This window comes from Xyrauchen texanus, chromosome 6 (assembly GCF_025860055.1).
Source record: "Xyrauchen texanus isolate HMW12.3.18 chromosome 6, RBS_HiC_50CHRs, whole genome shotgun sequence".
In the NCBI taxonomy this organism is placed as follows: domain Eukaryota; kingdom Metazoa; phylum Chordata; class Actinopteri; order Cypriniformes; family Catostomidae; genus Xyrauchen; species Xyrauchen texanus.
The window spans coordinates 32,608,376-32,624,044 of NC_068281.1; the positions used below are offsets into that span (position 1 = coordinate 32,608,376).

Consider the following 15,669-nt stretch of genomic DNA (forward strand, 5'->3'; position numbering starts at 1 on the left):
ATTTGTTTAACGGATAAATGTAGCACGTTATAGTGGAACCAATGTGTGCAGAACGGCGGGCACGTTTCACTGGTACACAAACATGGCGGCGCACATATGCACAAGATTTTGTATAAATAAATTCCGAGAATCTATTACATTTATTCAGCGAAGGCATCGAGTTAAAGCAAAATGGGTAAGTATTCCCTTAGCACTTTTAAAGTAATACATCATTTGTCAGAAGTAGACAGCTTCATATTTACGATATATTCCACTACTAGGCAGCTACAAGGCCCAAGTTTCCTGCCACTGATCTTGCTCTGCAAAACTTCGATACAACATATAACATGCAATTAGGGGACCTATGGCCGTCTGTTCGAGTGGCCATGCTGTCTGAACAAAAGTATGGAGCACTGATAAACAACTTCTCTTCAACAACTAATGTAATCTCAGGCTTGGAAGCCCAAGGATGCAGAGACTTCATCAATGTTGATTGTTCCAGGAATGAGGCACATCAACATTCACAGGACATATTAAAACCTGCTGATCTTCAACCTAGTATAAATCCTGATATCAAATGTCTTGTTTTTCCACAAGGAGACATATCTCGATTCAAACCTGCTAGGTGAGAGTTACTAAGAGTACTGATTTCTTATGCTGTCTCAATCTGACGATCATACATCATATATCTGTCCTATTCACTTAGACCAGACAGCAGTGGCTTACTAGGATATTATCTCCTGGATGCTGCCTCAGTACTACCTGTGCTAGCTTTGGATGTTCAGCCAGGACAGACAGTTCTGGACCTGTGTGCTGCTCCTGGAGGAAAGACTCTTGCTCTCCTGCAGACACATACAGTCAGTATGTGAATCGCCATATCTATTATATGCTCTTATGTTCAGTCAGCCTATGTTTCATAGCAATTCCACTCGTGGCTTTCTAATAGAAGAAATGTAGATCTGGGTTTGGTTGTTATGTGTGGCTCCTGTGCAACATGTGAGCATTTTCTCTTTTTCAGATTTTCTGTGGGCAAACGATTTATCAGGTTCTCGCACTGCACGGCTACGCAGGACTCTGAAGAGCTACCTGCCCAAAGAGTTCCTGGAGGAAGACAAAATCCACGTCACTTCCATTGATGGTCGGAAATTAGGCCTGACAGAGGAAAAAAGCTTTGACAGAGTTAGTATTAGTAGTCTGGAAACGTAAGAACAGCTCTTTTGAAGTAAAAGAGTATGTTGTGCAAGCAAGACATGTTAAGATGCAAAGAAAAGTGAACAGCACATTCTTTTTGTGTGTGTTGAATGAAATACTATTTGGCAAGAAGATAACCAGACCTTAATAACTTAGTGAAAACTTCATGTGGTACAGTTATTTTGGCTACTTCATTATTATACTCTTACATCTTACCAAGTTAATTTGAGTGAGTGATTGTGACACCAGTATTACAAGAAGTTCTAACATCTGCTTCCTTTTCCCTCTGCAGTAATGTAATAGATGTGCCATATGGTAACAGTCAACTCAAGTCAACTTTATGTATTTGGGCATTTTGCCTTATAACTCAATTCTTCCATATATCCACAGGTCCTTGTAGATGTTCCCTGCACTACAGACAGACACTCTGTAATGGTGGAAGAGAACAATTTATTTAAGGGATCCAGGACAAAAGAGAGACAGCAACTTCCCCTCTTGCAAACACAGCTTCTTGTGTGAGTTATGCTTTTTAAGTCAAGATAGACAGCAAGTTTGAAAGTATCATATATATATATATATATATATATATATATATATATAATTTATTATTAGGCAGTTTTTGTGAACATACTTGTGGAGATCACATCCATAAATACATAAAAACATTTCCTCTGTCCAGGGCTGGGATCCAGGCCACGCGGAAGGGTGGAGACATAGTGTACTCGACGTGTTCCCTGTCCCAGCTGCAGAATGAGTGTGTGGTGCAGCAGGCCATAAGTCTCGCTCTAGAGGATCTGGGAATCACAGTGCAGGTTCAGGACCTCGGATGGTTCACTCAACGCTTTTTTGATTCTTTCCACTTTGCTTCACATTTAAATGTCGGGGAACTGGTTTTACCACATTTATGTGCAAACTTTGGACCAATTTATATGTGTAAATTACGACGAATGAGTTAGCTAGATTTTCAAATATTGTTAGACCACAGCTAAAAGAATAGTTCATCCAAAAATGAAAATTCTCTCATAATTTACTCACTCATGCTATCCCAAATGTACAGTATATGACTTTCTTGAAGACTATTTTGGCTCTGTTGGTCCTCACAATGCAAGTGAACGGTGACCAGATCTCAGAAGGTCCAAAAAACTCATAAAGGGCAGCATAAAAGTAATCCATAAGACTTCAGTGGTTAAATACATTTCTGCAGAAGTGATATGATTGGTGTGGGTGAGAAACATCAATATTTAAGTTTCTTTTTTTAATACTATAAATCTCCACTTTCACTTTCTCATTCTTTTGTTTTTGGCGATTCACATTCATCTCCCATATTGCCACCCAGTGGGCAGGAAGGAGAATTTATAGGAAAAAAGTATATAAATAAATATTGACATTTTTCTTGACCACACCTATCATAATGCTTCAAAAGACATGGTTTAAACCACTGGAGTCTTATGGATTACTTTTATGATGCCTTCATATGCTTTTTGGAGCTTCAAAGTTCGAGCCACCATTCTTTTGCATTGTATGGACTAACAGAGCTGAAATATTCTTCTAAAAATATTAAAATTGTTTTCTGTAGAACATAAAAAGTCAGACAAATCTGGGATGGCATGAGGCACGAAGTAAATGATGCAAGAATTTTTGGGTGAACTATTACTTGAAGTGGAGCTCTTGAATTTCACAAAAGTTGTGGCAAGGATGCCCTCTAGAGACTAAACATGGAACTTCAAAATTTGTGTGTGAAGTGTTTTGCTCTGTTACTCAGTATTTAACAAGGAAAGTTTAACTGTCTCAGTATAATCAGGCCTGCTCAAGTTATTCAATGGTGTGAATATCGAGTGCTTCTATAAAAAGGTCAAAATGTTCAAGATTTTTGTCAAATGCACATCCTTATAGAGGAAGTGAACAGTAATCACTGGTAGTCCCTTAACTATTAAATATACAATTTACAGTAATGTAAAAAACAATTTAAAAGAAAGAGCTGTAATTATTCTAAGAAAATGAAAGTAAATCTTGAAAATAAATCTTGAAAATAAATCTTGTTATATATATATATATATATATATATATATATATATATATATATATATATATATATATATATATATATATATATATATAAATAACAGTAAAAGACAAAGTTAAAGAAGTATCCCCATCAGAAGTTAATACTGAAAAGCTCAAAACACCATTACTTGCTGTGTTTAAAACGGTGTGTACCGTCTAGAACACTTTGGTGAACCATTACTTCTGCTTGTGAGGAATATCCAGTTCACTTCACTGATCGTTTGTAAATATTTGCGAAATAAAAAAAAAAATTGCGACTGATGTGTTTCCAGTGTTGTTCAGAAGGGGGCGACAACGGACTATTACACAACTTATGTATGCTGGTATATTTAATATTAAATGTATTTATATTACCTGAGTGGAGCATTTACCTAAATGGTTCACAGAAAAGCTGCAACTTTTTATGATAAAACGATTTGCATATAAAGAAATGCAGTTTTCTTGATTGCACTTTTCAAAATCTGTTTTCCTTCATTCAAACCCTCATTTTTGAGCATGTAGGCTAATCTTCAGAAGGGTTTAATGTTCATTCATCTCTGTCATTCACAAAAACGTTGAGAAAAAATTACTTTAAAATAAAACATTAAAAAGTTTTCTAGTTAATATAGACCATGCACTGTATTAATTATGAGGATAGAGAGTCATCTAATGATCAAATGATGCACACTTCCACACACACCTAATGTCAGCGCCTCGCATTTGAGTGTGTCGTTTAGACTTGGCATCAGAGGATGGTTTTGTTTTCTGGTAAGGTCTAAAAGGTTCAATTTCCCCCCGGTTGTCCATGAACCTTGCGTCTATTCCGGGCAATGTAGCATGAAAAGGTGTGCGCATTTTCGGAAGAGCCATCGACTCCCCGCTATCATTAAGCTGCTCGGAAAGTGTTCCATCGGTCCCGGAGTCGAGATTGGCCGAGCACTTGTTTAGTTGCCGGCTTCTCTGTGAACATTAAGGACGCAAGAGGATACTCAAATGGGATGCTTTCCCCTCGTTTTCCCCTTCGCCTTTTATTCCACAGATGAGTGCAGATAATTTTCTGTGCGATTGTGAGTGATTACTGTATTACCGCGGTAATATAGGGTTATTTGGGAATGCAAAGAGAATTAATGACACATAAAAACTATTTTTGCATTGACTGCTTCTCTCGGCCAGGCTATTTCTCCATGCCTGCATCTTGTGATTACCTAAACGTATTGTAAATATGTGTTTCCTATGGGCTTTTACATAAATTTAAATTTTTTAACACTCAGGAGACAGAGGGGCCATTAGGGACGAGTTATTGTCATCTATACGTTGTATTCATTATTGACTTCTACACTGCTGAGGATGCTGGCATCCGATCATTTGAGAGCACCTTGCCAATGATGTAAATCTGATGTAGATCTTTGTAATGATGGAAACATGGAAAATATCATCTGGACACAGAGGCCTTATAATGACAGAATCTCAGATGTCCGTAGGTGGGTAAATGTTATATCGGCTTCCTCTATAAAAAGCAAACATGAGTATTTTGTGGGGGGAAAACCACTTATGATTCAGTCACAGAGTCGAATACTCTGGCTAGAACTTTTGCGAAGTTTGCATCAAACCTGATGGACCCTTTAGAAGGGTCATGCTCACCCCCTTGTTTTCACAATCAACTTGGACACCAGGTGTGCTTGTATGTGAGACTTGTGTATCGATTTATCTCTGAAGTACAACGGTTTAATGTACTTTGTTTTTCCCACCTCGGGAATGTTATCCGCCTTGTTCTATAGCCCTAGTTGTATTGTCTCTTCATACTGTTATAGTGTCCACCAACAATAGCAATCATTGACCTCTGTCATCCTAAAATAAACACAGATATCTTCTTTTTCTCTGTGTCAATAATGTGCATTTGCTGTTGGTTAACGCGGGGTGTGATTTGCACATAACTGCCGCAGGTCCAGTGTATCAGTACTAGACTTCATGCTTGTTTGGTTGTCCACAAGCAGATATGCCTTTATATCAAGTAATACCCTTAATACTGTGTTCACATAGTTAAGTCCTGACCTCAGGCACTTTAGTGATAAGATATTTGATTGTCTTATGTGGCGAGAAGCTCTGGCCTAAGGCATATCCTACTGCTCAGATGTCTATGGTATGAGTTTCATATCTTAAGAGCCCAGCATGAAGCCATAGCCTCGGCTCTCGCTCTGGATCTTTCATTACTGATGCGATGAAGCTTTCAGATCATCAATTCGAGACATTCAAGTGAAGCTCCCATCTTATCTGTCGTCATTGTGTGAAACCCAGTAACCGATCTCCGACCTGTCCCTTGATCCATGGTGTGAATTACCACATCTCCCCCTTAAAGGAACATTAAAGTTAAGTTCAATCGACAGCATTTGTGGCATAATGTCGATTGCTACAAAAATATATTTAGATTCGTCCCTCCTTTTCTTAAAAAATAAATAAATAAATAAAAGCGAGGTTACAGTGAGCCAATTTTAATTACAATGGAAGGGGGCCAAGTTTTGGAGGGTTTAAAGGCAGAAATGCGAAGCTTATAATTTGATCAAAATTTCACTCTTACATAAAGAATTTTGTATTTTTTAGCTGAAAAGTTGTTTCAATCATTGGAAATGATAAAATGCATATTATTGACGTCTTGTGGTTACAGATTGGCCCCATTCACTTCCAAGTGCCTCACTGTAACCCAGATGGGACAGGCTGAAATTATTCTTTGTAGTAATCAATATTATGCCACAAATGCTATCGACTGAGCTTAATTCAACCCAGAATATTCCTTTAATCATCCATAAAGAAAATAAATCAGTCGCTTCAATACGTTTTCGCCCAGGATTGTCCGCTGTCTTTAAGACTTGCACAGTAGCGAAGTGTCTCGCCTCGCTCAAGTGTCCGGTGGAGACTTAATCCATATGACTGTGTCCTGCATTCAAAGAGAGCTGAGCTTCCCTCCGCATGCCCACAATGCCACTTTCCAATTCTGAAAGGTATGTGTAGTGTGGCATTGATGTGTAATTACGTGTGACTGAAACAGCGCCTTGGTGACAGGCTCTGGAGTGCTGCAGTTGGCTTGGGCTAGCTCTCCCCAGAAAAGAGGGGTTTTCTTTGCCCTTAAGAGGATTAAGTGGGGTTGTGATAACAGAGGGATAAAAAGGAGAGAATTGAATCAGAAAAGAAAGCTGGGACCAAAGAGAGTGACCTCTTGCAACGGAGTTCAAACACCTGTTGTCATCATCCCATTGCCAGCGCTTTCTCGCCCTGTTTCTTCACTCTTATATATTTTAATTAAAGACATTACAACACATTTCCTTTCACTGCTAAGCTCTGTTTTGTGCTTAAAATGTTAACTGAATATATATATATATATATATATATATATATATATATATATATATATAATTATTTATTTATTTTTGGCATCTTTTGGTTGCCATCCAGGCCGATGTCTGAGTGAGCTGTTGAAACGAAGGACACGTTAGTTTCCAAGAGTTCTTTAATGTGTATCTGAGCATTGTGCTATTAGAGAGATTTACCCCAGCTGACAGCTTTGAGAGTATGTGGCAAAATTGCAATGCCAGCGGGCTAAAAGAATGCTAGGAACAGGATTAGGATCATATTCTGGCAGTGCCTGTCACTTCCTCAATGGGCAGGGGTTCCTTATGGTTGCAGCTTTCATTCTCCATGCAGCTAAAACCTTTAGCCAAACCAAAAAGGAGAGCAAGACAAAAAAAAAAAGGCCTGATTGAACGGTACACTGTGATTTTTGTGCTAGGCATGCTCAGGGTTTGCGTGTGTGTGTCTATAAGGGGCTGTCTGAACAACTACACAACGGTGACACCTTGTTAAACACTAAAGTGAATTTAGAAATTGCTTAGCTGGAATTGACCTCCTGTGTAGGCCTACTTATCAATTAAGAGCTATTTATTTTGGTGCTTTGACATTTAAGTTAATAATTTACATTACTTATTTCAGAGTTATTTAATGCCAGTAAAGGTCTCCAATCAAAACCTAAATCATACAACACAAGTAACAGAAAATGCTTAAGTTACCTTGCAGGTCTCATTACTGGGATGCAGAGTTAGTAAAGAGACTGCTTTGAAATTGACCTTACATTTACATTTATGCATTTGGCAGACACTTTTATCCAAAGCGACTTACAGTGCACTTATTACAGGGGCAATCCCCCCGGAGCATCCTGGAGTTAAGTGCCTTGCTCAAGGACACAATGGTGGTGGCTGTGGGGATCGAACCAGCAAACTTCTCATTAATAGATATGTGCTTTAGCCCACTATGCCACCACCACTCCTAGACAACCTTGTTGTCATATTATCTGTATTTATGCCCCAGAGGCAATTTGAGTGTTTGCAAGTGATTCTGGTTGGGGTGGCAATTTAGAAATTTTAAGTTACATTAAATTAGCTGTTTGCAGTTGCTTTTAACTATTTATTTTAGCATTTTATTAATTGTGCTGTGTGACTTTCTTCCCATGTGTCTTTTTGATTTAGACAAAAATGTTGAGTGCATTACATTCAGCTGTATTTAAATATGGCATAAAGCACTTTTAAAATGCAGTTATTAGCCCTGTCAAGGGCACTGAGAACATGGTGGCAGTGGCATCAAGCCTCTGGTAAAATGTACACAGAGGGGTGACCCTCTTTATGTGAGCAAAGGGCTTATGCATTTTGACAAACCACACAGTTTAAGGTATAATGGCGGCATAATCACGGCCCCAGGCTTTCATTCTTCAGCATAATGGCCTGCTTATTCATCAGGGATGGCTTATGTCCCCACAACGATTTTATTTCCCAAGATTCCCTTGTTTATTTCACTCTCCACACACAATTTCGCTCCTTTTCACTCTCCTTTCATAATTTATCCCTGATTTTCATATCAGCTGTCTTGCTCCGCCACCACCTCTGCCCTTTATGCTAACTAATTTTACTTTTCCATGGAGGTAAAAAAAATAAATTAAATAGTTTTATAAAATTCTGTTAATTCAGTCTTTTCAATAAGTATCTTAAAATAGTTCTGAAACAATTTTATCAATTTAGAATGTTCTCTTTCTAATTTAGATTTATGTAGTGTGATATTTAGGGGATACATGAGAAAATAAATACAGAATATATTAAAATATATATATATTTTCAAGCAATGTTTTCTTTTTACAAGTTTTATTTTACAAGTTTTTAAATCTACAGTTGACATAGGGAAAGATGTGCATACTTCTGGAATACTCTCCACGAAGTAGGCTACAAATTCATCATTTTGCTTGATATTGTGAGTGACTGTAAATTTATGTCCACAGTGACAATGAAAGAGTTACATCGACAGATAGGTTAAATAATCTGGAGAGGACACAGGCAGGCTACGGCCCACCCAGTACAATTTTACAAAGGACAGCTACCAGAATTATCACAGGGTTAAATTCTTCTCAATCTAAAACATATATGTGCCTTACCAGTAAACATTTATAGTTAAAGACTTTGTGTATTTTACATATTCAAATAGTTTACAAACACAGTTAGGGGAAAAAATGAGCAGAAAGGGGAAAAGGCTGCTATACATTGAAGTGCGTTGCTTGCCACAGCAGAACTTCCTGTTTGTATTAGTAGGAATAAAGAAGGTTATCTGACCTTCCACCACTGTTTCTTGTTGCAACATTCATATGTACTTAAGCAGTAGTTTTCTGTCAGTTGAGAGTATTTTCCCTCTGAGCATTAACATGGCAATCTCAAATGATATGCATGATCTCTAATTGCATCTCTTCCTTTTGCCCAAGGCTACATGTAATTAAAAGCTTTGCATATGTAGGCAATTAAATAATTTCCTCATTACCATCCTCAATTCACTGTGGTTAAACCTGACCATTAAATGGGTTAGGTCTAATTAATCTATTTAGTTGTGCAAGATTTACATTTACAAGGTAAAATGTGTAACGTAATTTGCGAACCATATTAAGAAAGTTCTTCACAGATTCTGGTGTACAGTCTGCTTCAGTGCATGCAACTGGCAGAGATCATCTCCAAAAAGTGCTTATATTAAACATCTATGCCCATCCAGAATATATAAATAACAAAACATCTAAATCACAGCCTGTCTGTTTTTAAGCTAAGCTGACAAATGTGATATTGTAAGGATGTGATACTGCTGCAACAGTTTTGGGAGACTGGGAGGTTTTCATAAGATAACTGCCCATTTAAGCCATTAGCCTCAAAACAAAGATTTCAAGTCCAAAGATTTGATTTGTTTGTCTTGCAACATGAATTTAGTTGACTGGAGAACCTCAAGAAAATGCTTTGGGCGTTACACCTTTTTTCTGTCTTTTTTAAAAACAAAGTATCCTGTACATTTTAGACAATCGCCTCTAAATTGGCGAGTCCAGGTGGCGTGTTACAAGTGGTAGAGAGATGTTCCCTTGCTCAGGTAGTTTGTAGTCTTCTGCTTAGTTGGGCAGTGTGTCCAGGCCCAGCGAAGCAGCGTGCTGCTTTGCCCGCAGGCGTAGATTCTCAATGCTGGTGGTCTTGCTGTTGTGGCTGGGGAGGCCTCCAGAGGCCTGCAGCAGGGGGCTGTTCCAAACCTGTTGTGCGTGGTGAGAAAGAGACTGATAATATGACTGGCAGGGAAGGGAACCCAGGGGCGCTGGCATGTTGACATTCATGCCCAGGTATGGTATTGGCGAGGGAGTTGGCATGTCAAAAGAGGGATAGTGAACCATGTTGTTGGTGGCAGCCATGTGCTGGCGGAACTGCTCCTGCAACCGGAAGAGGCTGAGCGGAGACGAGGAGTAGGAATGACTCTGTGAGATCCCGCCGGTGACGCCACCAGAGGAGGATGTGATGGCTGGGGATCCAAGAGGAGAGTCTAAAGACATAAAGAGGGCTGCAGATTATAAAGATGTACATGGGTTTTTTCAGGATGTTTTTTTTTTTTTTTACTTTGTCATAACAGATTTTGTTTTACCTGGTTTGGGGCTGAGACGTTTGCAAAGAGGGGAGATGTTTCCAAGTGTTGTTTCTTTCTCAACCTTCAGATCCTCCCTGTGCTGCTTTATCTCTTCTTCCTTGTCCGTTACATTGTCTTCTGTGGCCGACTCACTGCCTGACTGCTCTGCCGATGTTACATTTAGCTCAACACTAAGTTCAGATCCCATTGTGTGGGGAGCTGCCTCTGCTTCCATGGATGAAGAAGAGGAGGATGACGGAGGTGGCTGGTTCTCGAGATTTATGGTAGAAGGGGGTTCATCCTTATCGCTTGATGCCACTGCTCCATCTGTTGATGGATCTTTCTGCTTCTGCAGATGCTCTTTTTGGAGGCTTCGCTGCTTCTTGCGAAACTTTGCGCGGCGATTCTTGAACCACACCTGATGTTAAATGGCCAAAATGGAAAATAAGGTCACTGCATGTGTAGGGCCTACATTTTTGTGAACTTCGCCAAAAGAAACATGATGAATAAAGTATCTCATTAGTTTGGCTTTCAGAAGGTTTTTGGTCTTGTCTTACCTGCACGCGTGCCTCAGGCAAGTTCGTGCACATGGCCAGGCGCTCCCGCATCACGACGTCAGGATAGTGAGTTTTCTGAAAAGTCTTCTCTAAAGCCTCAAGCTGCTGGGCCGTGAAAGCGGTGCGACTGCGACGCTGTTTGCGATGTTGAGAACCGTAGCGAGCCTCGAGTATGATATCTTGAAATGTGCAGCCGTTGGAGGGGAAAAAACACGGCATATTTAATTAATTGTAAAATCAAAATTTATATTTGTGTAGGAGAGAGGGGAGAGAGAGAACGCACTTACCAGCCAGTCTCTCCGCGAGGGTGAGCGCGTGAACCGACGGACGATAATCGGGCGCGTGCTGAGCTTGTTGCGCCGCCTGTTGATGCAGGTTGTACATGGCGCTCAGTGAGTTCATGGCGTGCAGAGAGTATCCGTTCACTCCGTAGTGTTGCATGGTTCAAAAATATCTGCAATAGAGCAAGATTTATAAGTAGGCTATATAATAGTGTTTTTGTATGCTTTTTCTGTTGTCATTTGTATCTGAGATTAAATGAGATAACCTACTGTAAACTTTAGGCCCTACATCACTTTAGTTAGCCGATTTGTGTTTTTCTATCGCTTAGGCTATATGAGCAGACTTAATCAACAAGACCTTTTTTTTTCTTTAGCAGATGTTAAAATGAAATGCACTACATTCATGTGTGTTTATGTTCTGTAGCCTATATCTAATTATTCATTATCAACCAATAACATATATTAGTGTATCACTGTAAAATGTAATAAGTTGACTTTACTTTTAGAAAAAGTGAGGAAGCAATTGCCTTAAAAAAAAATCAAGTAAATCTTAACTTATTTGGCTCAAGTAAAGTGGACTAGTTCATTTTACTTGAGCCAAATGAGTATATATACTGCTAAATAAGCACATTTATTTACATTAAGACAATCAGTTTACATGCTTTAAGTAATGTTAACTAATTTGATTGCCAGTCAGCGCTTATTGAAGTCGGCTTTTATGAGTGGAACCCTGTTCATTAATATCCAATTATTATGTTGTCCAAGCCATTAGTCATGCAAAGCGAATTAATTGGCGCAATTATCATTTGTTTACCTAATGGTGTGCGACTTATGCTTACTATAGTAGATAATCACTTCCCTGCAAATTACCGCACCAATCCCCTAAAAACTGTTCTAAACATCGTTTCTAAACGATGCCCGTATGTTTAGAAATACTTAATTGTAACTTATGTCAGCGAAATTTAACTGCCAACATGTTTTACTTTCAAATGTACGGTTTACCGAATATTCTGCACGAGTGGTTATTAAGTTTAAACCTGGTTAAGCTTCATGTTCGTTCCAAGCGTTTTATGAGTCATGCTTCCCCGGTCATTGTTTTTTTTTTTTTTAAAGCAGGTTTTAGTTTTTAGCTAAAATGACAGGGTTGAGAACACGATTAGATATGTATTATTATGGAGGTGGTTGACAGGCCCATGCAATGCGCATTATTAAGAGGGAAAGTAAATCTTCCCACACGTGGCAGGTGCCGAGGGACTTACAACAGCCTCGAGTTTTACAACAAGGACGGTTTTATTTCCATCCAGCGCTGAAATTGATCTTTATTTGGGTCGATTAAGGCCTATTTCGTGCATGTAGTTCATTATGCATAATTCCTAAAGGATTTACCTGAATTCAATTAGATTAAAGGCTTTAACAGAGATTTAAAGTTATATTATAAGGCAGTGTTATTTAAATTGTTAAATTGCTGAAAACATGAAGTGGAAGACTCTTAAATCACAAAGTGATCAGACATTTATCACACACACAAAAAAAAAAAAAAAATATGTGTAACCTTTTGAAAACTGTCATAATTACAATAGATTTACCGGATCCCTTTGGGAAACGAAATATGATAAAAAGCCCATTTTAATTTTGTAACACGATCATTCAGTATCTTACTATTCATCAATAATCGCTTCAGAAAAACAACTCTAATATAGGGAAAAGAAAGCAAAACAAATATGCCTATATGCTCCGTTAATTTTAGGCATTTAAAGAAAAGTATCCACCATGTATCATGTTAATATTTAAAAATAATTAGCTAAACGTTACCTATTTAAATTCAGGGCCTGGTAATTAATCGGCCCTTGTTATTGCTATTATTATTATTATTATTTCTGCATATATGACATTGTTTTGATGATGGCTAAATTGCATGCTGAATGGTTTCATGTCGTTTAATCTTATTCCTGGACGATTGTTTTTGCATTCATGAATATAATCATCTACAGTGTTCAGGCTAAAAAATCTTTTATGTGCTTTCAATTCGATTCGTTTGCTGGATTTTTTTCTCACAATCTTTTTAATTTTGAAGCTACTGGAATTTTTGCATCCTGTCTGGAAGTTTCTGAATGACACCCGCAGTGCCCATTCCCAGGCTATTAAGTCAGTGCAACGTCTGATGAATGTGATCAGAGGACGAGAGGGAATAGTTTAATTCGCTTGGACAGAAGGTGCTTTGCTAAACATTTACTTTTCTCCCCCAAGTATTTGAATTGAATGGGGTCCGTTTCTCTCCCGCCCTTCTCTCGCGGCCCCTTATCCCATCGCCCTGGGGCCAAGTTTTGGCTGAGATGTATGGCTTCTCTGCGGGTAAAATATGCATGTTGATCCCCATTTGGTTCCCCGTCTAATGGAAGTGCAAATAGGTTTCGACTGTGGAGGCCTCCATTTATCATCACCGCTGACACGGACGGACGTACAGTGAGCTTAGACGTGTGTGTGTGTGTGTGTGTGTGTGTGTGTGCGCGCGCGCTTTCCAAGAAAGATGTTTCTGAATATATGTTCTATATCCATTTTATATATGTTTGGGTTAGTTTTAATTTTGTTACATTTATACAAGTAGGCTATACAGCGGAGCGAAAACTGTTTCTCCAGGTCTGCAGTGGTTGGCTATAGACCTAAAGGCTATCTAAAAATACACCGTAAACAACAATAATAATAAAAAACAGGCCTAGGCCTATACTTAAAAAATAAATGGCAAAGATCCACATATTGCCAAATGGTTGGCTAATTGACAAACCGTGCAATTGTGATTTAGTGCGATGAGATCACGAAATAAACATGATAGCTATAATTAAAGTATCGTTTAATGTTCAGGCACCTATAGTTTAAGGCATATTTTCGTTTAGGATTATTCCAACGGAACTTGCAAAACGTCACAATTTTGCCACAGGCCAACTGATATTTGGCACAAAGGGCAGATTATTTTAATACTGTGTGTCGCTGCTATTGTAGTCTGTTTATCCTTCTGTTACTGCTGCGGGCAGTGTGACGCTTCATGCTTCGGTTATTAAAACCTCATTATGCAAATCGGCATGTACAGTGCAACTTTTTGATCGCCTAAATTAGGAAAAATGTTAGCGTTAAAAGCCCATGTGACCCAGGGGGCTCTTTCTCGTGTCTCGCATGTGACATTTACATTGTCAATCATATTCTTGTATCCCTCACTGTCAATGACCCCACTTGTGGTCAGCACAGAAAGGTTTCTATTTAGTACGTGTTTCCCGAAGGTGGACCTCACTTAAAATGCTTTTTATTTACATTTAATTTTTGTATAATTCTGAATAGAGGAATTACACCACATTAGCCAATAATCTGTAGGCTAATTCACTTCATAGTGCAATGAAAATGTACAAGCTAGTGGGAACTTCTGGCAAGTTTTAAACTAAAGCCGCACTCGTAGTCTAGACGGGTATTTTGGACGTTTAAAACTCGTTTTGTGAACGACTATTTGTCATGCATCCGTTTAAGCGACTTTTTAGTATAAAATATATAATGCCACTCTTATAGGCAACATTTCAGAAAACTTTAAATACATTTTTTGTACATATTTATTATACTAAGAATGTCCTGTTGTCCTTTACATGATCTATAACAGCGAACAGCTAAATTAAGGTTGTTCTGTATAATATTTAACATATTAGGCTATTAAAATGCCAAACTGGAATCAAGCTGGTTTCGTTTTTGGCGTAACTTTTTGCCTAGTCTGTTGCATAAACCATGATAACTTCTTACCTCAGTCTTATGTGTCCAGCGTCTTACAGTGGCACTTTATGTTGTTTGCAGCTCGGAGTATTTCCCTAGATGTCCTTAACGCGTTTCTCAAAGTCTAAGAGTCCATTATATCCTCTAAGTATCACGCGCTTCCGAATCGTTCCCCGCGCGCTGTTCTTCTCAGCACAGTGCTTCCATCTATTGACGCGCGCTTTGATGAGTGATTTTAAAGAGCTCCGCGTAACGTCAAGGAGGCTTGCTACTGGTCCACTAAGCTGTCAATCAACACTCAACTTTATTTTTCAGTCTGCTCGTGGAATCGGAGGCAATTGACCCTGTACTTTAAAGTCCTAAATCACGCACTGGAGAGCATTAATGTCAACCCATTAAACACGCTTACAAACAACATCCATATATAATGCAATAATAAACTGAAAATGTTGACATCGATGGGATTAACGCTTTATAGCGCCAACTGAAGACAAACAAGTTTTCTCCGAGTTTGATAATGGAGAAATTGAATTGTTCAATTATATTGAAGTATTCTGCCATATATCATTTATATTTCGTAATTATATCATTTCGTTTAGATTAAGAATAAAAAAAGTGCAAGCAAGCCCATTGCATTTAAAAGCACACTGTTGTAGCCGAAAAATGATGTAATCTTTATTTTGCTTGTTTTTATTATTATAATTATACTTTGTCCTTTCCATTGCACTCATTTCAACAAATCATGCAAGAATATGTTTTACCCTGAAAGAAATTGACAGCATTTTGTTAACTGTTGCCAAGTTAGTTATTGGCAGTTTTAAATGGCAATTATTTTATTTTTTTTACAAAATTGCATCATCATATATTGTTCTCACGCAATGACTTATTTTGGGTACACCTTGAACAGCAATATTGCTATC

At 38.4% G+C, this 15,669-nt stretch overlaps 2 protein-coding genes across 2 annotated transcripts; one reads left to right on the plus strand and one right to left on the minus strand.

Annotated features, from left to right (window-relative positions):
- Positions 1-82: 82 nt before the first annotated feature.
- On the plus strand, positions 83-3,143 carry nsun4 (NOP2/Sun RNA methyltransferase 4). Its single transcript, XM_052129038.1, has 6 exons — positions 83-175; positions 261-604; positions 686-840; positions 998-1,158; positions 1,561-1,685; positions 1,850-3,143. The coding sequence occupies exons 1-6, from the start codon at positions 83-85 to the stop codon at positions 2,124-2,126; spliced, it is 1,155 nt and encodes a 384-aa protein (XP_051984998.1). The 3' UTR covers positions 2,127-3,143.
- Positions 3,144-9,664: 6,521 nt separating this feature from the next.
- dmbx1a (diencephalon/mesencephalon homeobox 1a) lies at positions 9,665-14,918 on the minus strand. Its single transcript, XM_052129257.1, has 5 exons — positions 14,780-14,918; positions 11,009-11,175; positions 10,722-10,900; positions 10,183-10,582; positions 9,665-10,083 (listed from the first exon to the last, which is right to left on the minus strand). The coding sequence occupies exons 2-5, from the start codon at positions 11,160-11,162 to the stop codon at positions 9,665-9,667; spliced, it is 1,152 nt and encodes a 383-aa protein (XP_051985217.1). The 5' UTR covers positions 11,163-11,175; positions 14,780-14,918.
- Positions 14,919-15,669: the final 751 nt, after the last annotated feature.